This window comes from Aptenodytes forsteri, unplaced genomic scaffold (genome assembly GCF_000699145.1).
Source record: "Aptenodytes forsteri isolate BGI_AS27 unplaced genomic scaffold, ASM69914v1 Scaffold243, whole genome shotgun sequence".
NCBI lineage: Eukaryota > Metazoa > Chordata > Aves > Sphenisciformes > Spheniscidae > Aptenodytes > Aptenodytes forsteri.
In genome coordinates this window covers 1655886-1680707 of record NW_008795314.1, presented here as the reverse complement: position 1 = coordinate 1680707, position 24822 = coordinate 1655886, and the positions used below count along the sequence as shown (strand labels likewise).

The 24822-nt window shown below is 40.8% G+C and overlaps 1 protein-coding gene across 2 annotated transcripts in view; it reads left to right on the top strand.

The window, feature by feature from the left end:
- Positions 1-15676, top strand: part of TNRC6C (trinucleotide repeat containing 6C) — a 96583-nt gene extending 80907 nt beyond the window's left edge. For both annotated transcript variants that reach the window (XM_019472110.1, XM_019472111.1), the window contains 8 exons: positions 1192-1359; positions 2479-2670; positions 2818-2961; positions 6042-6158; positions 8658-8852; positions 10233-10303; positions 11054-11193; positions 14231-15676. In XM_019472110.1, coding sequence (XP_019327655.1) covers positions 1192-1359; positions 2479-2670; positions 2818-2961; positions 6042-6158; positions 8658-8852; positions 10233-10303; positions 11054-11193; positions 14231-14591 — 1388 coding nt within the window. In that variant the 3' untranslated portion in view covers positions 14592-15676. The remainder of the gene's footprint in view (positions 1-1191; positions 1360-2478; positions 2671-2817; positions 2962-6041; positions 6159-8657; positions 8853-10232; positions 10304-11053; positions 11194-14230) is intronic.
- The last annotated feature ends 9146 nt before the right edge of the window (positions 15677-24822 follow it).

The following is a 24822-nucleotide window of genomic DNA, read 5'->3' as shown; positions in this document are numbered from 1 at the left end:
ATGCAGGAAGTCTTCAAAAATGTGAAAGATAGCTTCTAAGAAGTTTTCTTGCATGTGGCTAATGCAAGAGGTAATAAACTTTTGTTGCATAAAAGGAGATCTAGTTAAGGATTGCTTACTTGCTTTAAGCAAAGTAGAGTACTGGAATAAGTTATCTGGGAAGTTTCTGAAATCTTCTTCACCGGTCATGTTGTGGTAGGTTGGACATAGAGCTGTCAAATATGATTGATGTCAAAATAATCAATTCGGCCTTGAGACAGCGTGAACAGAACAACCTTTCAGACATGTTTTCTGTGATTGTTTGATGTATGTTACAGACTTCATTTATGACATAAAGGAATTAATGTAATCTCTTTGTGGCTCTCTTTATGCTGTGTACAATAGAATTGCCAAGCTTTATCTGCCATGCAGCAGTTAAGAAGGTAATTTTGACTGCTATGGTGAGCTGTTAGAGCAGGGAGCATCAGAAGGCAAAAGAACTTATGAATTAAAGGCCTAAGTCTAACAGGTACTTATCATATCTCAGCTGCCTGTGATCTGCTCCCTGCTAATAATCCTGCTTCAGGATTATCTATCAAAAAGAACCCAGATTCGTGTCACAGAAGCATGTCAAAATTATTCCTTAAATATAGTCTGATTTTGTTCTGTGTACACAAAACATATGCCCAAATAGTACACTACCTGCTCTGATGAATAGCAGCTGATTGTATGACCTCTTAATTAGTTGCTTTGTCTGGATTTTTAAAATGTTGTTAGCAAAATAAAATGGCAGACATCATGGGCGTGTGCTGGTGAGACATTAGGAATATTTTGGCTTAGCAATGGAATGCTGCAAATTCTTCACTGGTTTAAACATAGCATTCCACTGCATTCTTCCAGAATGCCTTTGCTGAGACAAGTGAAGAGACTGCAAGTAGAAATACTGACAGCTTTAAAATATTATCCCTACCTCTTTTTTTCTTTTTTCCTTTTAGCAAAGTTTTAACGTTTTCTGAATCCATGGGAGTTATATTGGTGTTCCCATAAAAGCAACAGTTCTTGACAGCAGGTTGAAAATGTGCATAGTAAATTACTACACATACGTACAGATGTCTGAAAATCAATGTTTAATAATTTCTTTAGCTGGATTTTTAAACACATCTTTTAATCCTCCAGTTTATTGTGGGTATCTAATGACCTGTTTCCCCTTAGCTGGACTGAACCCGAACATGAATGTAAATAACATGGACATTACTGGTGGTTTGTCAGTGAAGGACACTTCTCAGTCCCAGTCTCGCCTTCCTCAGTGGACACACCCCAACTCAATGGATAATCTGTCTAGTGCTGCTTCTTCGCTTGACCAGAACTCCAGCAAGCACGGTATGTCGCGTTTAATCTCTGGGTCAGTCTGGCTTTTTGAGACTTGAGTCATATTGCAATTGTAATTTTTTTCTCATGTTACTATTTTTGGTTAGTACTCATAAATGGTTGGTACAGAGCGCCCTTTGAGACTGTGATATTTTTAAGATGATTTCTGCAGTCACATTCAGCAATGCATTGAAGTTCTTGCAGCTGTCACTTCCTACATGCAGTGTAGGAACGTTTGTTTTCATGTGCTGAATTTTGTTGCTCAGAACATGGAGTTTAAGTAAAACAAGCCATTAGTGTTGGCAAAACAAGTCCCACAAGCTTCCCCTTACTCCAGATCTGCATACCTTCAATCCAGAAAAGCTTTACATTGGCTTTTTCCCACAATTTTTCCAATATCATCAACCTTTCACAGCCAGTCCTGTACAAAGGCATGATGGATTATATAACTACCCACCCTGGGAGTTAGGAGCACAAACTTCATATTTTTCCAGAAGTGATTGCTAATCTGTTTGAACACCTTTATCCCTAACGCCTCCAGTATCCTGAGTCGTTTATTCCTTTATTTCCTGTACCAAGTTTATTCTGTTATGGTGCTCTGTTAACTTTATTGTATCCTGGATTTTATTATGAGCAGCATGAATTATTTCTTTTACAATAGGTTTTTATTCTGCAAGTAGCTGTACTGCTTATGCCAAATTGTTGTTTGATAGTTTGTAGGAACATGAGAATGGCCATTTCAAATCATCCATCCCATTAGCAATGAATACCTAGAGAAGGATGAGAAGAGCGCTTGCCTACAGTGGTATTCCTTAGTATGCTGTCTCAGCAAATTCCTATTTACCATCAGTGTAATGATTTGAATTACTTGGTCTCTTTTTGGCAGTGATGTAATGCGAATTTATTTAACTTGAGTGTCTAGATTGTACCAGCGGTGTGTCTCACAGCTATAATTTGTAGTAAGGCTTCAGAGGCTGCTAAGCCTTGCTTACTGTGTTTATATTTTCATTTTCTTTTTTATCTTTGTAATACAGAAAGAAAAAAAGAAAATAATAACAAAATACAGGGACTGATGAAATTCCATACCCAAAATTGGTCCCACTCCTAAACAAACCATTTCATTCATTACAGGTGCTATACCTGGAGGTTTAAGTATTGGTCCTCCGGGAAAGTCCTCCATTGATGACTCTTATGGCCGGTATGATCTGATTCAAAACAGTGAATCGCCCGCCAGTCCACCCGTAGCTGTTCCTCACAGCTGGTCACGTGCCAAAACCGATAGTGATAAGATTTCCAATGGCTCCAGCATAAACTGGCCACCAGGTAACAAAATACAAAGTGTTCGTGTTAAACCGATGTCCTTAAAACGTATTGTTGGTTTCATTTATTGAATCCTCATGCCTTCTGATACACAGGAACTTTGGAGAATTACAACTTTATATAATCTTCTTTTTATTATATTTGAAACAGAGTTTCATCCAGGAGTGCCATGGAAAGGACTGCAGAATATTGATCCTGAAAATGACCCCGATGTTACTCCTGGAAGTGTTCCAACTGGGCCTACCATAAACACCACGATACAGGATGTTAATCGCTATCTTCTCAAGAGTGGAGGTAAACACATAATTTACTTCATCTGTGTATACTTTCTTTTTCTTTCCAAAAAAAGGTGACTTCATATATGATGGCTGTAGTATATTTTTGCATGTAATCCTAATCTAATAATGCTTCTGCTCTGAACTTTCACTGAAAATCCAGAAATACTTGATTTAAATATAGGACTGAGAAATTTCTGGTTGACAAATGTTGTGAGATGTAATATAAAATTCTGTGGTCACTGGAAGTTTTTGTAACCTGTAATGCTTTGTTTTGAACAAGAGTTTGCTCTCCACACTGACCAACCTCTTACATACACTTTGTGAAATACTCAGAAGACACAATGCAAAAGTTCCACAGTTGTTGCTGAGGCAGCAGGCTTCTGTCACACTAATTAATTGTAGCTTTGTTAGAAGATCAATCAGCAAAATAAATTAGAACTGTTTTATCCCCAAAACCATCAAAGAAAAGAAAAAATAGGGAATTGACTAGTAAACTAGTATTTCCCAGTGCCATTTCCATTCCTTTTGTCTTGTCAGTGCTAACTCTGGAATTAAAAGGGTACTCTCTAAAACAATAAACCATTGGGACTATGCGACTTGTTAACTAGATGTACTGAAAGTGGATCAAGGGAAAGGTGGCTGTGTTTAATCATGATCAGCGTGCCGAAATAGGCAAGTTATCTGCACTCTATTAGAGCACTCTAATATGCACAGGAATAGTATAATGAGGTTGTCAAGAAGGACCTGTCAGGATTAAAAATGTGGATTTTGTTCTAGTAGTTACATCTGTGATATCTGCGTAGATTGTAAATCGGAACTATCCTTGAAACAGGCTTCCAGCTCTGGGCTTGTTAACTCAGACGAAGGGATGTGAAACGTGAGGGGAAAGGAGGCAGGGGTTTTCATTGCCTTGAATGATTTTAGTTGTCCCTTACCAGAAAGCAATCTTTATTTAAGCTGAAACATGGAGTATTTGTGTGCATGAGTAATGTTGAATTAACTTTTAATGATGCAAATGTACTTCAAGGGGCAGGCAACCTGAATGGTTTGAAGTTATAAAAAGAAAAGTATAAAGACATAATTCAGTCACAGTTCAGATACGGTACACCTAAGAAATACTCCCTTTAGACCAAAAGCCTAGCCCTACAGAGCTATACCTGTAAGTTAGATGATACCTACTACAGGTCCTTCTTCTTTGTAGAAGGAAAGTATACATTAGCGCTGTTGGCATATAATCTGTCTGTGGAATGAAGAAATAATTACGCTACTTAGAGAGGGTCAGTATACATGATTTTTGCAGAAGTAAACAGGCCCTCAAGAGCCAGAACCTTCTGAAAAGCAGTGACTGTTGCGGTCCATGTATGCTTTCCTTTCCTCATTAGTTTTTTAGCTTGTTAATAATACAATTTTAGTAAAAAGTGTAGTTGCTGAATCTGTTTCTTTATGCTCGTATAACCTAGGTGTTTGCTCCTAGGTAAAATTATCTGTCAGTATCCCTCCATATGAGACTGGGGCTTTCACGACATGCTGCCAGGCATGCAGCCTGAAGTACACGGATTGTATTAACAGAGCTGATCTCCATTTAGAGGGCTAGACTGTGGTGTATACCATCCTTGCACTGTATGCTTAGAAACAGACAAAACCTAAGCTTTTGGGTTGTTTTTTGTTTTACCCTGTTTGCTAATGAAGCTTTGCAGGGCCAGCTACTATGAGCTGAAAGTCTTAGCCATATGGAATCAGGAACGGTTTCAGCTCTGTGGGCATATGGGCTTTTGAATCTGATACAATTCCCTCACTCCTGCCTAGGGAATAGATTATTTCCAGAGAGGGCCTTGATACAGAGTTATTTTGCTTGAAACTGATGTCTGTATTGGTGTCCTTTGGAGCGCAGTGAGTCTGGATAAGGTGAAGTTTGGTTGGTTGCTGTTCCAGTTGAAAATATAGCCTGTGTTTTTTATTGAGCTGAGGGATGAGATTGTCGTTTTACTTCCTCCCTTCTACCTCAGTACAGCGCTCTTTTCCAAAGAACTCACCTATTTTTATTAGTCAGTTAAAGATGTTTCACTATCACAGTCCATCTGTGTATGTCAGGAATGATAAGTCATGTAGGATACACACTTAATTTTGTTGGTGGCTAGAGAGAATACCTCCAGCTCTTCTGGTCTTTATAATGAAGATACTTTATTTCATGTTCAGTTTCTTTCATTTGCTGCCAGTAAGGAAATTGTATGTATGCTTAGATAGCTCCTCAGATTGTAAATGATTTACCAAGATGGTTTCAGGCTATTTCATTTAATGTTACCAGTTTGAGAAGAGATTGCTAAAATATATCCTTGCTTTACTGAAAGTCTGCAAAAATGTACAGATGTTTGTGGGCATTAGGATGTAGCAGAAGTGCTTACCTCGAGTAATTTAGGGCAAATCACCTATGGTAAGAGGTTAGTTTATCATACACATCTATGCTCATCTACAGTTGCCATTCCTTAAGTCAGCCGGCAGAGCACCTTTATAAATGAAGCCTGTTCCTTGAGACATTTACCAAGATGGTTTCAGGCTATTTCATTTAATGTTACCAGTTTGAGAACTAAAATCTAAAATATATCCTTGCTTTACTGAAAGTCTGCAAAAATGTACAGATGTTATTAGGATGTAGCAGAAGTGCTTACCTCGAGTTTAGGGCAACAAATCACCTATGGTAAGAGGTTAGTTTATCATACACATCTATGCTCATCTACAGTTGCCATTCCTTAAGTCAGCCGGCAGAGCACCTTTATAAATGAAGCCTGTTCCTTGAGACTAAACAGTTTAACACTGATTTTTTGAGAGAGTCACGTATCTTAAAGGAAATGCAGAATTGATCTTCTGCACAGGCACCTAGTACCTTTGCTACTGTGCCAGCTTTCTTTTCTTTTCTGCTAAAGACTTCTGCTTCACTTTATCATGCTTTCTATAACATTTCATTCCTAGACTTCAGAGACCAGGCTGATTAAGGAAAATGCCTTGCATGGTTTGTATTTGCACATAATAGATTTGCTTATGTCACACCAAACATCATTATGCCCATCTTTCTTAGTTGCTTCTCTGCTGGTTCTGCAGGGTCATCCCCAACATCATCTCAGAATGCCACGCTGCCTTCATCGAGTGCCTGGCCGCTTAGTGCCTCCGGCTACAGTAGCTCTTTCAGCAGCATTGCATCCGCACCTAGCATTGCAGGTACGAAAAATGGCCTTTCTACTTTCGCATCCTTCTGCATTCTGAGAAAAGGCCCTAGAAAGTGCTTTCCCAGTTATTACAGTAGTGCTACTATAGACAGAAGCATATTTTTTAGTACTGTGCTAGGTAGGCAGCTCTCCTGGCAGCTCTCGAGTGGTGAGCATTGGATGGTATGCCTGGAATTGTGCTAAGGAAAAATGTATTTATTCCACTTGGTGCCCCATGCTGTCACTCTGTATTGGCATCGAGATCTCTTAATGACTATTTCCACTGCAGCTTTGAGGAGGAATATTGCCTAGGGCCTCAGTAGAAACACCCCTACTAGACCCTTCTAGTAAAAGCTGATACGAAATTTTTTTTAATAAACTCACTGTTAAAAGTGAGCCATCTTCAGCTCAGGAAAAAGTTTAGTAGTACCTCAAGGAGGTACTCTGCATGGCTGTGGAGGGGTTGGGTTTGGGGCTCTTAAATGTCTTTTAATAGTCAATCCTAACCCTGATGCTCCCCTATATGGCTGAGATTGTAGGTCATCTAAATAATTACCCCATTCTTTTTAATGAGCTATAAATTCTGGAGCATCTCTCTCTGCAAATCATAGAAACTTTGCTTGCAAACTGGCTACCTAAGTATCGAGTTTATCCCATTATAAAAATGTGTTGGGGCTGTTGTATGGATTGTCTTAGCATTTTCATATCTAATCAATGAAAACCCTCCACTTCTTTGAATAAAGGAAGGTGCAACCTCCAGGTACTGGAGAATGCAAATGCAGAATGCAAAACAAAAAGGGATCGTTTGAAATGTTTTACTCCAGTGAAAGGAAGAGAAAGGAATGGCTTGCTTTTCTTTTATCTGCCATGCATTTCTGCTTTATTTGCTTTTTATTTTTTTGCAGTGTCATCTAATCTTTGTGTTAACCCCATGAGAAGTAGTGACATAGCAACATCTAATGTGTGGTAATGTGCATGTATCATGTGCTACATCGCAGGCTCAGCTGCTCTGAGTTCTAAACCTCAGACTTTCTCCCTTTCCTCCCACCATTTTACCCTTGTTAATGTTGTCATCATCATCATCATTGTCGAATTATTTCTGTTGCTACAGTTTGCAAGAAGATGGGACAGTGGTTGCCCTTTCACTTAAATTGTTATGATTCAGTATAAAATCATTGAGTTAAACGATACAGATAAATCGAGGCAATTTGGGGAGTGTGTGTGTATATAACTGAGGCTGTGATTTGGTGACTGGTGAATTTGGCTTTAGGACTAATAAAAAAACCTCAACGGCTGCCTGATGCAGAGCACTGATTCAGTATAAGCTTAATCTGCCAGTTCAAATCTGGTTTTAAAAAAATTCCCAAGATTTTTGCATCTTGGACTTTGTCAGGCCAAGTATTTTCTTACTGTCTGCAATCAACATTAAAGCATTAAGGCAGCATTATCACAATACCATTTGCTCTGGCAGAAGATGCGGTGATGTGTGACCATTTCAGTCCATTCCAGTCAAACATGTGCTGCTAATGTTAGTAACGGTGGGACTGTGCTATGACAAGGAAATTTGACTCTAATTTCACAACATATGTTGGTGCAAGGAAGAAAGGCAGGGATGTGTAAGTCTAAAGGTGAATAAAGGGTTTTGTTTTGGTATCTGTAATTTGAATCAATTTTGTCTGCCACTCTGAATGCTAAACGGTATTTGTTATTCTTGGTTTTTGTATGATTTTATAAAACTCTGGTTTGGCAGGAACAGTAGTAAGATAGTTGAAAAACTGATTAGGGAAATAAACTGAGCAGAAAGTTACAAAGAGTGACAGGTTGTGATATGGTCATCTTCTGAAAACAGTAGTAAGATAGTTGAAAAACTGATTAGGGAAATAAACTGAGCAGAAAGTTACAAAGAGTGACAGGTTGTGATATGGTCTAATCTTCTGAAGACTTCATTTTTCTCAAAGACACTTGGAAAAAAGAGTATCTGTTACTTTGAATATTCAGAAATACAGGTTTTGTTGGTCTTTGATCTTTGAAATTTTAATAATATATCAGAAGAACATATGGATATACTGGTTACTTTACATTAGATAAAATGAGTTGTGTAAGAAAAAGTGGTTAAGTTCTGTTAAACCTTTGAGAGAGACAATCTTGAAGTGTTTCATTATAATTTTGATGAAATCAGATTTCAAATACTTAAGTCCATTTTCTGGTCTTTTTCTCATGTATCGTCTTTTACGAGAAAGCGAAATAGTAGGAGATGTTAAAAAGGGAACTGTATGTGTAGCAGGTGTTGTGAGATTCAGTAAATACAAAATTCTTTGAAAATGTAAATACCTAGTGTAAGTAGGTTAAAGGATACAGGATTTATATCGCTGGATGGTACAGAATGCTATTCTTTTCTCTTCTGAAAAGCTGGAAGAATATAGTCAATGCAGAAGCTTGACTGTTACCCATCCTACTTGGTTTAGCAGTTGTTGCTAACTAAAAATACACAAATGTATTTTTTCTGTTGCAGGTAAATTGTCAGACATCAAGTCTACGTGGTCCTCTGGCCCAATCTCTCACACACAAGCCTCTCTGTCCCACGAACTATGGAAGGTACCCAGAAACACTACTGCTCCTACGAGACCACCTCCAGGCTTAACAAACACCAAGCCATCATCTACGTGGGGTGCCAGTCCCCTGGGCTGGACCAGCTCTTACTCCTCTGGTACTCTTGACTTCTGTGTTTTATAACACCACAGTGCCTTCTTTTTACCATTGTTCGCTCTTATTCTGTGTTACAATAGTGAGGCACCCCATAGCTGTGTATTAGGCTCCAGAAACTTGAGGTTTAATACAAGTAGAGCGTGTCTGTTTTGGGGATGAAGCTCAAGTCTGTTTATTTTAACTAGGATAAGTTGTAAATGAAGCTGTCATCTTTCAGGTGGTCATATTAGTAATTTTATGAAGGAATTGCCAAATTATTTAACTCCAACTAGGATTTTTTCCATTTCCTTAATTTCTAAAAATATCCTTTAAACATGTTTCTTGTTTTGTGGTGTGATCTATGACTGCCTGTGAGGCTTCAAGATGAGTGAATCAGCCCATGGAATTTAATATGGAACACATTTTTGGAGCATGGATGTGAAGCATTTAGGACCTGATGGCATTGCAGGGCCCTCAGGGAATGTCTTAATTTTTTCATGCAGGCTGTTTTTTTAGATGTCGTTGTTTTGCTTAAATACAAATATGAGAAACCATGGATGTGGCTATATAAATATATGTATTTATACACCATGTTTGTTTGTGAAGTATTGTCAGCTTCAAAAGTATTACACCTATTTTATAAAGCTGACTGTTTTATTAATCTGCTTTCACTAAGTTGGGAATTCAATGTTCTTCCCTCTTCTTGCCATTTATTTTGTCTCAGTTTTCTTCACCAAAACCCCACCTGGTGGGCAGATATTGCTGGTGCCAGGATTCTCTCTGGAGCCTGAGTGTGGTCACACATGTGACTACAGAAGTACTGCAGTTTCTCAAATGCCACTCATAAATATCAAGCTTTTACAGTTTCTCATTGTAAAACACCAGGCTGAAGTTGGAAAAGCAGGTTTTGTTGGTTATGTCCTTGTATCTTTAATCATAACATTGTCAGTGCAGAAATATGTGTTTTGAATAAGTCACATACATTAATGTGTCATTGGCAAGATAGCAGAATGCTGCAGTGCTATAAAAATCTTTAATAGCAAGCAGCAATCTAAGCTTGGACATCTGAATAGCTTTCGAAATGTGTCTTCCAGATTAATTCTAATGTCACCTGAAGATACCATTTGTTGCAGTGTCATACCTGCATCCGCTAGTTTTCTAATAGTTATTGTGGGAATGTGAAAAATGCCACAGATCTTTTAAATGTAGCAAAAGCAGATTTTCATTCAGCAACCTTTCATTCCGAAGACGACAATAAATCAAGATGTGAGGAAACTGCTGTAGGATTTGTTTTCAGTAGCAATACTGCTTGGTAGTATGCTGTGATTGCAGATAAGTTTTCTTCTTGTAATATGCTCTCCACATCATGATAAAATGTTCTGTTGTGGAATTTGTATTATAGGTTCTGCGTGGAGTACTGACAGCTCAGGGAGAACAAGCAGCTGGCTGGTTCTTCGAAACCTCACACCCCAGGTAAACAGAATTGTACATAACTAGTTATGAAAAGAGACTTGTCACATTTAAGAGATAAGAAGAACATTTATCAGCCTTGGTCATTTGGTTCATTTGAAGGGAAAATAATTATTCTGCATTATTACAAGTGTCTGTTTTCTACAGGGAATTTGTTAAGTTTTCAAAGTGCTGTCAAGTCAAGTATGAACTTTTAAGACTGTAATTACTCATTCAAGTGTGCACCATTTATGTATGTGTAAGTTTGGAGGTGAATGATGTTTTAAAGCAGATACAGAGATGTAAAATCTGCTTTTTCTATGGGTTGGCTTTGGGGTTTTTTTTTCTGTTCTTCTAAGTCTGTCAAATCCTCTAGTCCTCAGCGTAGTGTCATTCACAAAGAAGAACTTCAGTCACAAAGCCTTGAATGTAGACATCCAAATTAATCTTGGGGAAAATTTAGTTACATTTATGAACCGTGTGTTTTTCCTTTGACTTATTTCTGGACTTCTGTGGACTTCTAATGATAAATATAATTTGTATCACCTAAATTGGGAAATTCTGTGCACTGGACTGCAGGGAAGTCTTAAAAAGACAGGATGTCTCGCTCAGTGAAGACCGTGATAAGTCTATAAATTCTTCTTATGGAAGAAAAACCTTTTTTCTCTTTCATCTGTACTTATTCTTTAGCTTTTAAAACTTGCTTAGTTAATAAGCATTTAAAGTAAAATCACAAAAATACAGATAACCTTTCCCCCCTTTCCCTCTTACCAGATTGATGGTTCCACACTGCGGACACTGTGTTTGCAACATGGCCCTCTAATAACATTCCACTTGAACCTGACGCAAGGGAATGCTGTGGTCCGATACAGTTCCAAGGAAGAAGCAGCCAAGGCCCAGAAGTCTCTGCATATGTACGTTTCTGCTCTCTCTTTGTTATGAAATCAGTTTTATCTCAGAAACTATTTTCTTAGGCATTTATTTGCTAGGACTCGAAACTGATCACTAGTTAGTTTAATCCGATTTTGGAAATTACCTAATGAGAGAGAGAAAAAAAAATTGGGGACTAGATACTCATATACTACTGAATAAGAGGTCATTATAAAACTTGATAATAGATGTTCACCATTAATAATGTGCTCAGTAAGGAGCACATTGTCACCTATAAGACTGCAAAGAATTTGTAAGATGTGATGAGAATTCCAAAGGAAGCTCGGAGAGAAAAGAGCATGAGGCAGGGTTTTAGCTTAGAGAGCAACAGAAAGGACAAAATGATAAAGAATGCATTCATGAGGGTCACCTTTTTTGAAGGAGTTTTGAAAGAAATTGGAAGAAAATGTATGACAACAAAATGTGCTTTTTAGGTGTTTTAAAATCTGTGGGACTAATTGGCATACTAGGCAAGAGCTGGAGAATTTGAGTGATAAAATCAGTTATGTTTCAAAAGAAGACTTAGGTGCTTAGAGTTGGAAAGCAATTTTCTTTATCAACAGGTTATAGCAGGAGTATAATGAAAAATACTGATCATAGCGGAAACAATGTTTGGAACTAGCTGTACTACTGGCCTGATTACCGTCCCTATACTTGGAGATTTAGGAGCAATGGTTACTCCATATGTAAAGTTGCAACTACTTTCCCATTACGAACCTGATTAACAGAAATTGTAGCAATAATAGTAATATTAATGACCGTGTTGCTTTTTTAACTGTTGACCATTCCTTAATTAAATATTACGAAGCAGCATTCAGAACAATTGGAGATGAAAAATTGACCCAATTTAGTTACATCACTTTAGATGTGGGCATCAGATAAAAGAAATAATGCCAAAGGCAAAATTAATACGCAAGTTTAAAGATGAGTGCTTATTTTAAATATGTACATGGCAATGTCCTTACATTATCAGTGATCTGGAAGGCCTCCGTTTAAATTGTTTTTTTAATAGGTTGTGGCATAACTCTAGCTACACTGCTGGCAAGGACAGGACAGACCTTTCTGAATGAAAAGGGTTGAGCTATATATGCGTTTGGTTTGCTGGCAGGGTGACAACAGTAAAATACGCTGGGATTTGTGGAAGCCAACAGGGCAGTATTAGAGTTCCAAGAGATATCAGCCACTATCTGTTTCACAGATAAATGTTTACATGGAGTTGATCACTGGAAAATACATCGCAGAGCCAACAGTCTCAGATCCCATCTGATTTGATATGAGAATAGCTTGCTCACGCTCTTCATCTCTGGTTGCGTGGGGGTGTTTTGCTATATAAATTAGGAGCAGCAGTGATTAGTACTTTTTGGAAATTAATTTAAAATTTTATGAAGAACGCATAGTTTTCAAAGACTGCGTTTGCATCCCTTCGCTTACATGTTTAGGAAAGGCAGACATTCTTACGATGTGATTTTCAGCAAGGAGCATTTGGACAAACCCTGCTTGTTGATGGCTTCCAAACCAGAGGCTGCGGTGAGGGGGAATAGCCATTACAAACACGTTTGTATTCCAGCGAGAGCGTAGTTGTTAATGTATGTGTTCGGAGTTACCATTGCCATGCAGTGGTGAGACTGAACTAATTCAGAGAACCTGGAGGTTTAGGCAGACAGTGCCAGGTAGATTTATCCTCCAGTCTTTTTAAAAAGACCTTAGCTTGCAAAACAAATTCTAGAAGAAAACAAAAGCTAGGTTCTTGGAAGAATTCTGCATCCATTGCATTAGTCATGCAGTTATTCTTGTCAAACATACACAAAGGAAATTAATTTTAAACTTACTATTAAAGTGAGGTTTCAGGGAACAGGAGGGGGGGAGACAAAACCTTCAACTTTGCAGGATGAGTGGTGAGTTGCACTGAAGTACAAATCAATTTTTAGAGTACAGATGTTGGAAATGTGTTCCCAACACAGCCAGTGGGTTTCAAGTATATCTTTAAATAAAAGCAGGAATAAGCTTTAGACACGGAAGAGTTAAACCGTACAGTGAAGAGTTAATGTTAAACATTGTGATGGGACAAGACCTTTAAAGGTATGAAAGCATACTTGTTTGTTACATGTGAAAAAAGAAGGATTCTCTAATCTTTGAGTCTCTAAGTCTTCTGAGAATATTTTAAAAAGGAAGAGGATTACACACCTCATGGTCTGGAGGTGTAGCATTGCTTTGCTACATTATATGATGCATTGTCAGAGCTATATTTTGTATGTTAGCTGTTTAGGAAGGCAAAGTGCTGTAATTACTACAGGTCCCACTGCCCAGTGCTCAGAAATAATAAAAGCTACAACATTTATGCAAAAGTGAAAGTGGGGTAAGGCGGCAGTGTTCTCAGGTGCTTGAGCACAGACTTAGAAACAGCATTTCAGCCTTCGCTGTAACTAAGAAGTTACCATCGAGTGTGATGGCTGTAGACATCCTGAGGTGCAAGGTGTCTGAATTTTATTCTGCTCATGTATCTGGCAGATTTAAAAAAGAAGAAAAAAAGAGAGAGAGAGACTTCTTTTCTTTTCCTGGTTAGTTGATTTTAAAATATGCAGCAAATGATTGATTCAGTTGCAGGATTTAAATACTAGAATATATTCCTTGATGACAAATTAATGTGAAGCAAACAGTTTTTGAAAATGTATTATAATAAATGTGTCATTGTCGGCGTCATTTGTTACTGATAATGCTGGTATGCTCCTATCTTTGTGCCCCAATAGAATACAGCCTCCCATGATGCATGTTAGTTAAACGAGGTGGTCTCCTCACATACAGCTTTGTGTGTTTGCCTATGGATGTAGAAAGGTAAATAGAAAATAGGACAGAGAAGTCTTTGTTCAAGAGACTGTGACTGCTGAAAGTGAGCAGATGTGGCATAAATCTTCATCTCAAATTCAACTTGGGGGAAAAATGGTTTTATATCCTTCTTGGATATTTCCAAAAGCGCCCTTTGCACCCCTTGTTTCATGTCGCACCTTTTGGCTTTGTCCTCAGGTGTGTCCTGGGAAACACTACCATCCTGGCCGAGTTTGCTGGTGAAGAAGAAGTCAACCGTTTCTTAGCACAAGGCCAGCCACTGCCGCCCACCTCCAGCTGGCAGTCCAACACTGGAACCAACCAGACTCGCCTGGGCTCCTCGAGCAGCTCTCACGGCTTGGTCCGCAACGACGCCGGCCACTGGAACACTCCCTGCCTGGGGGGCAAGGGGAGCAGCGACCTGCTGTGGGGTGGGGTGCCTCAGTACTCCAGCAGCCTTTGGGGACCCCCGAGCACCGACGACGGCAGAGTTATCGGAAGCCCGACACCTTTGAATACTCTTCTTCCGGGTGATCTTCTCAGTGGGGAGTCCATCTAGGAAACAAGAGAAACAAAATGGAAATAACAATCATCAGCACTAAAGGAAAAATAAAAATTGTAACCCTTTCCAGTCCCGGGCTTGATGAAGAATCCAGCTTTAACAGATCAGACTGGCAGCCCTTTTTAGTACCTCTGTCCAGTATCAAATATGAAACTGCAGAAGTCCTTGTGAACTGTTCATGAAACAGTATGGGCTACTTTTGGTCAGTGTCACATGCTAATGACAGGTTTTATTTTTTTCATGGCTTTTTGTTTTATGTTGTCTTTTTATGTTTGTATGGTGATTTTAAAAACAAAGTATAAAAGCTGCTTAGAATAGGTCTATCATGAAGGGCACTTTTCAGAATTTGGGCTGGAAAGGGTTATTTTATCAGCTGGGGGGAGGGGGGGGGGGGGGAAGGGGGAAATGAAAGCCTATTTAAAATGAGCCTGTGACTATTATGCACATTACCAGAGGCGGACCCAATAATCAGAAAGGGTGAAGTGTGATATTTACCATGGGTACAGAAAAGTAATGAATCTGAATGGTAACTATTGACTGTACAGGTTGAGCGGGGGGGAGGGAGGGCAGGGTTGGGGTATCTCTGTGTCCACTACTCCCATGGATCTGCCTATGCACATTACCCTTGTTTCATTACTTTTTCATGTCATTTTTTTAATCCCAAAAATATAAAAAGTAAAAAAAAAAAAAACAAAAAAAAACCCACAAAAAAACCCAACAACAAAAAAAAACACATATCAACATGCAAATACTTGAATCCAGCAGGCCAATAACAAAATGTGAACACTTTCTAAGTCTAATTATTACACTTCCAGGTCGGCATCCGTACACAAAAAACAGGCTCTAAGAATTTTTTTTAAAGTTCGGACTATATGTTTTTGTTGGAACAGATGTATGTATGTGAGTGTGCTTGTGTGTATGTGTGCGCGCGTGTGTGTGTGCCCATGCGTGGTTTAACTAAAAGTGTGAATTTTTTCCTTTTATTCAGTATATGCTTTTTATTTGCTCATTGGTCAAATGTTTAATTGTTACTAGCTTCTAACTTTGCACTGAGTGTCCGCAGCCCTTCTTGTAGCTAATCCTATAATGCTAAAAAGAAAAAAAAAAAGAAAAAGAAAGAAACTGATAGAAGGGGCCGGCGACAATTCACGTGTAAATGTTTACTCAAGGACTCTTATCGCATTTTAAAAATTACAGTGTGTATCTCTGGAGAATAATATGTATATCTACCTTTAGCGGCTTTTTATTGTGGACTAATGCAAGAAAATTATTACCGGAGTATTGCACCATTTTTCCATTCGGAATATAAAGTTTAAAAAAAATACTCTTGTTGAACTGTGGCCATAGATAATTGTAAAGAGTGGATAGTTCCCTTGCAAGCAGGAACAGAAACAAGCACTTGGACATAGGTTTTGACTGCTTTTGGAGGAGCCAGGAGTTTTGGCTCCCACCTGTTTACAGACCTTTTTTTCTCCTTCAAACTTTAAAATAAAAAAGGAATTAAAAAAAAGAAAAAAAAAAAAAAAAGACTTCCATCGTAAAGAAAACTATTTTCAGAATGAAGATATGCTACTTCAGAGCTCTGGGATTGAACAGTGTTGTTGTATTATTCTTTTCTTTGGCCATTGCTGTGTACTATTTTTGTTGTTTTCCTCCTCTTCGTCAAAGTGGCGAAAACTTTGTGATCACTATCTTGCACATGGTGGAAGATGTCTCAGGAAAGCCGGGTTTCCCGAGGAGCAACTCCACACCATTTCATGTATTTTTAAAACCCAACTCCTAGCACTGAAGATATTATTAAAAAACAATAAAATAAAAAAAAGACAGTAAGAAAGAAGAAAATACCTAATCTAATGTGTAGCAGTTACATATTTACCAAATAATGGACTCAAAAGAAATAGATGTTTGAAGAGTGCTTTATATATTAAAAAATCGCTTTATGTTTAAAAAAAGATCAATGTTTTTGATTGTTTTGAAAGGAAGAAAGACAATGGAATAACATACACTTCAAGTATGTTTTAAAAATTATATGAACATTGTTATCAGATTTAAAGGGTCCTGCAAGATTGCAAATTAACAAAAGCTGGTTTTATAGAGGATCATGAACTATGCACAAACTGGGTTCAAGACTTGTTTTTTTCTCAAGTTTTAGTAGTGTATTTAGCTGAATAACCTTTCCTCAGAGTAATTGCATCTCATTGCCATTACACGCCTCCTACATATATATTTTATATATATACACACACACTCTTATATAAAATATGTATGTGTGTATGTGTATGTTTACATACAATTTTCCATGCTGAAGTTTAGCATTGAGTTGTAGAAAAACTCCTGATATTTTAAAATTGGGAATGAAAACTTCTGTTTAAGGGTTTGGGGGGTGGGTTTTTGTTTTGGGGCTTTTTTTTTTTTTGCCTTTCCTTTTGAATTAAAGATGTCTGTAACTCTGAGATTAAAAAAAAACAACAATTGTGGCTTTTAATGTTTATTCTCCTCATAGAATGTGATTGTTAAAGAACATGCACCGAAAGTTGCTTTCAAGAGTACGAAGATTCTTTGAAACTTAATAAATTGCAGTTTTTTCTTGGCTTTTCAAATAATGTGTATTTTTCTTTTATGCAGGGGATACTAAAATAAAAAAATACTGTTAAATCTGTTAAGGTATTTCATGGAAGAAGTTTAACTCTTTCAATACTAATGAGAATTAAGTGTACAGCCAGGCAAATCGCTCCTGTAAGTGTAGTCACACACTTTGGATCTGTGCTTGTTGGTGATGGCATTCTCGTAAGCTTGTATCATGAACGCTTTGCATATCGCATCCAAAAGAGTGCTGCGTAAAAAGCAGCAATCATTTTTTTGTTAGAATTATGTTTTCCTCATTTATTCATGTCTTTAGTAATACAGTAGATGAATTGTGAACACTTTGGATACTGCGAGGCTGAAGGCTCCTCTCTAGCTCTGCCATTCAGTCACCCCGTAGCCTCCCGTGTTCTGGGCCTGGATGTCTCTAGCTCTAAATTGCCAGTTCCGCTACATTTTATGAGATGGGCAAATAGCCCGTAAATAAAATAGGGTAGAAACGCCACAATATTTTCATGTTTGGCCTTTCAGGTTTTGAAGTGAAGGGAGATATTTACAGTGGCTAACGCTAGGCATAGGAGGCGAATCACAGAAGGTTTGTGGAGGGACCCAAACTTGCTCCGTCTCCCTTGTCTAAAGCTGAGCTTATGTTCTCCTCCCACCTCCATAAAACCAGTTCTTCACCTCTTGGTGGCATTGAGGTGATTCGTACTGAAAGTGTGATTTACGGCAGGTCTGGCCCCAGGTCTCCAGCGGTTACGAGTTTGTACAGTAGAACTCGTTCCACTAAGCCATTTGAAAGGGGGAAAAAACCTAATGTGAAGAACTGGATTAATAAGAAAGCAGTTCACAGCCTTGAACAACAACACCTGCGCTGCGACTGTAGCCCATCCTTCCTGTCACCAGGATTACCGGCTACTCTGCCATAAACTGTACATTTAATAAGACAGACCCGTGGGGCTGGAGGGACCCAAGCGGCTCTTGAGAGTTTGCAGCTTGCTGGCAGATACGATACAGTTAAAAATTAACAAACCTAGATTTGGGGGTAATTTTTGTTACTTAATTAGCTAAAATACCCAGTCGGAAGCCTGTTCTGCTAATTTAGTTGCCGATACTGCCCCAAAGTTGCACAGCTGTTGCCACGGTTGTTTTTTACTGTGAACTGCTTCCCCTCCCGTCTCCTGGTTTTTTTTTTTTTTTCTCTTCCAGATGTTTGTAATGAAACTCTCAGAAGAGAGTCGCCTTCTCTTCTCCTTCCTTGGTTTTTTGTTCGGCCTGTATTTTGTTTGGGTTTCTCCTTAGCAAGGAGGGCTTTCAGTTTCAGCGTCCCTGGGTTTTGTTTGCCTAGACATCAACGTCCGTTATGGAGTCGGATGTTTTGGCTAACGAGAGCTTTTGTCTTCCATAAGGTTGGCAGAGATGGCTTTTTGTGGATCAGATGCACTGTTAAAATTTAGTATCCACCCTGGTATATTAAAAGAAACGCAGCTTTTGGCCAAAATCGATCTTTTAGGTTTTGCATAGCTCTTTTTATTTTCCATGCCATGTTCTTTTTCTGCTTTAATGCTATCCGGTATTTCTGAAATTGTAAAGATAGCTCCTGATTAGAAGGATTCTCCTTATGGCTCCAGAATCTTTACAAGAAAACATTTTTAACGATTTCTGTTTTTCTGTATATTGCATTTACTGTATCCTCCATAGCACTTTCACTGCATGGCTCCCCTGTCTTTAGGCCGAGAGAGTTTCTCTTTCCTAAGTGGTCTGAAACTGTCAAACTTCTTCTTAGTTACTTGTCTAGTTTGTGGGTGGCACTGGCAGAGCAGATCATTTTGCTATTCTGCTCCAAAAATATATTATTGTTCTTGATAATTCAATATATGATTGTGTATGTGAAGGAGCATTTTAATTAAAAATGTATATGGATATCTGTATATGTTAAGAATTATTGGAGTTGGAAGAGTCTGGAAATGGAATTGAAAAACCCTTTAGGATTTGGGTTATGGGCAGCTATAGTGTGGAGCATACCTATGATACCAGATCAAAGATTGCCATGGTGACCTGTAGGATCATCTCCTAACGTTGTATATGAACTGCTGCTAAATGTCTGTTAGAGTTCACGCATTGTACAAATGACAGGTGTACTAATTGTATCACTGTATTGATGCTGAATGTACAATCTCTGCTCAAGTCCTGCATAGCCAGTTTCAGGGAAGGGGAGTTCTGAAAAATAGGATATCGAGCTCAAACGAACTCTGTATGTAAACTGTACGGATGCCTGGCGTACCCCGCGTTCCCCGCAAAACCCCAAGGTAAACAACAGCTCCGTAAATGTCTGGAAATGTCTCTGATTCACGATGTTATCGTTAGCGGGAATTCGAAGGAGGCCATGGGCCCGTCCACGGACCACACAGGACGATTTTAGCTCCCTGCAGGTCTCTTGGACTGTTTTACCCAGGTCCTTGCGTTGCTTCGAAGGCGGTAACGTACCCGTGAAACCTTAACGTCTACGAGAGCAGCCCAACTTTTGTCCTCTCACATTCCCCCTCGTTCCCAAGGGGTCTCTTCCAGTAATAACACGTGTGCTCTTGGAATTTGGGAGAGGCACCTCCAACACTCATCCACATTGTAGCTTTCCTGAGGGAGGACGGACTACTAACGTGCCCATGTTCTAGTGGGGTCTAGGTGTCTTCCTCCAGCGGATACACCCAATCTCTCAGGTTAACTATTGCTTCCTGCAAGTTGCCAGACTCCATCCTCTAACGGCCAGTCCAGCCTGTGCAAAGACAGTCAAGTTGACCATTTTAAATCCCTCGCGCTCCCACCGTTTTCTTCTCTCTAATGAAAATGTTTCATTAGAAATGAATATGACACTTTGTCCTGTGTGTGCCCCCGGTGTTTGTTTTTTACTGTCAGATGCATTGGAAACGAGTTGCTTGTAAATTTTCTCTGATGAAAACGTGGTCCCAGTGCAGTCATGATTTCAGGGTTATTAAAATGTTATCAAACACAATAAGCTGGAAGATTGCTTTGCTTTCAATAAATATTATTAGTAGTAAAGGTGGCTTGCCTTGAACTAGCTGTGAGGCTGCTGACTCTTGATGAGAAATCTCCCCCCCCCACCTGCTAGCTGCCTACAGTCTGTCCTGAGTTCATTAAATAGTTTATTGTTTTAAATGTTCCGTTTTGTTCAGGGGAGTGGACTTGATAATATTCAAAACTCTGGCAGATTCCTCTACAATTTCTCTGTAGTTTTATCTCCTGGATCCTTTGCCCACTTAATTTATCTTAATCTTGACTCCATTTATACTGAAAAAATGTATTCAAGCAGACTAAAGACCTGTTGACGGACGGTGTTGGAAAGGAGCAAATTCTCTTTCCGTGTCTACAGTACGTCTCCTTGTTTTGGCATTCACGGTTTACAATTATGTGTTACTGGCCCTACCCCACAGCAGCAGGAAAAATCAGATTTTTCATTTTTTTATCTGATTTCCAGTGGGACCCACTTTTTCTGCCTTTTCTTGGCATGTGTCTGTCTGCTTCCCAACCTTCTCTCCCCTACAGGAAACTTCTTAAAGGCAGAGGAGATGATCATTCTGCAGGTAACGAATTGCAAGTTCTACCAGCGTGAAGCATATAGGTTGCCTACTTAGAAACACAATCCCTGTGCTCAGTGGGATTTCATTCATTCAGCACAAGCATAAAATACCTGAAATACGTAGGAGAGGACAGACATTGGTCCCCATAGCTAAGCAGCCCTCGCCTCTCTTTTCTGGCTTGGCATGTGTCTGTCTGCTTCCCAACTCTTCTCTCCCTACAGGAAACTTCTTAAAGGCAGAGGAGATGATCATTCTGCAGGTAACGAATTGCAAGTTCTACCAGCGTGAAGCATATAGGTTGCCTACTTAGAAACACAATCCCTGTGCTCAGTGGGATTTCATTCATTCAGCACAAGCATAAAATACCTGAAATACGTAGGAGAGGACAGACATTGGTCCCCATAGCTAAGCAGCCCTCGCCTCTCTTTTCTGGGATGGTCATGCGTTGAGAAGGAACAGCTTGTAGGAAGAGTGGTAATTGGCAAATAGCTCTTGATTACCTTTTATTGCCGAATAGTTTCCAAAAACCTACCGGGATGGGGAGAGTTGCCCTTTCCCAGCATGTCTGAGTGCAGCATCAAAGGTGGGATGCAGCAGGTGAAAAGGCAAGCTGGTGAGGAGGGCGGAGAGCCCAGGGACAGGGCTAGAAGGAAGCGTACGAGGATCTAGTTGATTTGTTGGCGAGTTTCATTTCTGAAATAGCTAGAAATTGCACCAAAAAAACCCCCCAACAAATCAGTTTTCCCTGATAGCTCTGGCTCAGCGACGGTTTTCTTTATAGCATCAATATGTAAACAAGAGCACGTAGTAAGGTGGTTCTAAAGCTATGTCCAACTTACCGTATTAGTCCAATATCCTTTATTTCTCGCTCGTCGGCACGGTTACTACATGTTTTGGTGCTGTCTCCCTGAACTGCTTTTTAAGCTTTTGCTGCCTCTTAGTTTGTGAATTACGGGTCGCACAATAACCTGGATGGGAGCGTAGTTGGAAGCAGTTTCAAAATCATTCCCCCAGGGTGCTTCAGCATCTTGGAGAAATACCTTTTCCTGGGGCTTTTCTGAAACACAGCTGGAAGAAGTGAAGTGGAGCGCTCGGGACCAGCAAAGCGAACCAGGGACTCCAGCCCGGCACGGGGCCTCGGACACCCTTGGTGTTGCTTTCAAGCACAGACTAAAACCGGGGTTGATGCAGAATAAAGCTTAATACTTTGCAGCAGAACATTATTTTTTCAAATGCAGATTAAGCACAAAGCACTAAACCCTCATAGCATGAAATTTAGGGCAGCGTGTAAGTAAAATGTAAGTTTTGCTTGTGTCCTTAGGTGGGGGACAGGAGGAAGAAGGAAAGGAAGAGAAAGTATCCAAAAATAATGGGATCCAGTACGTAGGTGAGAGATCACGTCTTCTGGTATAGACACCTCCAAGTAAAGACGGTGATCTTTACCGCGTTATAGTTCAAACACTGATGTTTTAATCTGTTTTATAGAATTCTAAGACACTGGAGATTTACCACTGTGGGGCACCATCTCTAGCTGAGAAGAAAGGGAAACTTTTCTGAAGCGAGCCTAGAGGGAAATGGTTGAAGAAGTCTCCTTTTCCACTTGGACCTTCAACAAGGCTAGGAGGCCAAATACCACATTTTCCAAATGGGGTTATTCTTAGTGTTCTTGTCCATACGGGGCATTCAAGTGGCAGTATTCCACCTGGCATAACAGGTGATTGATGCATTCTTAAAAGTGCTTTGCTGTTTTCATAGTCAGTGGTAGGACCACAGAGGCATCAGTTGTGTGTCCAGCTTCTGTGCTTTATGAGAGAAAAGAAATAACCAAGTTAGAGGATTTATCCAGCCTTTTACTGTGCATTACGGCAGAGGCCAGAAGTTCATGGTCTGCAAAACAAGGAAACGGCTTATCGGCACCTCAGCTTCTCCCCACCGGTTACAAGGTTGTAACACAAGGCACGTCGGGGCTTCTACCAGCACAGGCAACACTGGATTCTGCCGCCCTGTGATGGAGGGCCAGAGCCTTGATGGGGATGGACGGAGCTGTAATGAAGAGCTCCACCGGGCAGAGTGGAGATTCCTGCTTTTTTGGAGATGCTGCTGGCCCACCCGGCCTCTGCCCGGCTCCTTTGGCACCAGTCTGCCTTTCCGAGGCTGGGCGGGGAGAGGCACTGCCATTTCACCGCTTGTGGCACGACTTTGTGTCAGCAGAACAAACCCCACTTCTCCTCCCTTTGCCTGTCTGGACAAGCAGCCCTGTTTTATTAAGGTATGAGCATTCAGGAGCTTACGTTGTCTTTCCTGAAGGCTGCCTGGATACTCAGCACTGGAAAGAAGCAGGGCACAAACTCAGGTGTTTACGGACTAGTTTAGGCTCCGAAATGGAGGCTTTTGATTTTGAAAAGCCTTTGTATCGAGCAAAGTTCTGCACGCTTATCACCTGTCAGCTGAGCTGTCAATTAAAAGGTAAAGTACTGTAAATCCTCTTTGCAAATGCTTCAAGTCCTGCAGCATGCAGATCCCTGAGCTCTTGCAATCTGTTCTGTCTGGGAGAGAAATCTGCATCGGACCTGCACGTTCTGCAGGGGGGTTGGTGGTTATCCGGCTGCAAACGAGCACTGGGCACCCCGAAGAGTTCATAGGAAGAGTGATATTTACGCTGCCCAACCGTGTGCTTTCCAAGTGTTGCAGACTAACATTTTTCTCTCATATACACAGTTCCACGTCCTGAAATTTCTTCTCAGAAACAGCTGGACGCTCTGCCTAAAGCCCAGGCAAGTCCTCTTTTCAGAACCGTTCTAATGAGCAATTCCCAGTCCCTTGGCTAGCAATCAAAACAAGTATTAGCTGGTCTTGCCCACATTCCCGTGTGTTTGTTGTGCATCAGGTCAAAATAAAAAGTGCATTATCTGGGAGCCCTGAGGAGCAGAAGCAATGCTCGTCCCGTCTGTCCCCTCCCACCTCGTGAAAAACTTGGGGGGCCGCCTTAAATCGCTTTTCAAACGTTACAGCCTTCCTTGCGGTAGGAAATGGGAGCAAGCCCTTTCCTTTTACAAAATGTCCTCGGCTGTAATTCCCACTTTCACGCACCGGCGGGGGGGGGGAGCAGCCCCGTCCCCGGCTCCGGGCCCCCGGTGCCGGCAGAGCCGCTGCCCCTCCGCCCCGGGCAGCGGGGCCTCCCGGGGCCCCCCGGGGCCTCCCGTTCTTTCGGGCTGCTGCGATGCCAGCAGCCCGTCGGGCAGGAGTGTTTGCAGAGGGCTTCGACACGCTCCTCCCGCTTGTTTGCGGCAGTAACTCGGTGTGTGCCGCAGGGACGGCACCGGGGGTCACGCTCGCGTGCGGGGGGAGGCTCTCCTCCCAAAAGTGGCTTGAATTGGTCCATGCATTTTCAAAAGTTCCTTGCTTGGAAGCAATTTCAGGTTAAGTTTGTGTTGCATGTTGGTGAAAGAGGCTTTCTGCGTTGCCGGAGGGCTGTTGTACCGTAGAGAGCGCAAACCGCCGGAGCAAGGGGTGAGGGGCTGCGCCGCACCGAACTGCCTTCACCGCAAGCACAGAGCGAGCCGTGGGTGAGCGAGGAAAGCGGGCGCCGTGTCCTGTAGATGCCTTTGTTAGACCGAGAACCACGGGAGGGTGCTGCTCTTGCAGGGTGCGATACTGAGGATGCCGCAGCCAGCGCCCAGCGCGGGGCCGGCTGAACCCCAGCCACGCCGCCGGGTCCGGCCCCGCTGTAGGACCGGCTGGGAGAGCCCTGACGGGGTTCGCGGGTTCATGTGATGTGAGGGCAGCAGGTTTGCTCTTTCCAGAGCACTTAGCGCGTCGGCTTGTTTTCCCCGGTGCTGAGCCTCGCTTGGTGAAAGGCCCTAAAGACAAATACAGCTAATTATATCCTCAACGAGTAAGTGCTGCTTTTTGGTTTAAAATGTTTTGCTTTCTCATTCGGTGTCCTTGGTTTAAGTGTTTGTGCCACGTCTTTACATCAATCAAGACCTGAGCAAACTGCAGCAGCCAGCACCAATTAGGCACATCACGGTCTCGAGCTGATGCCCCCC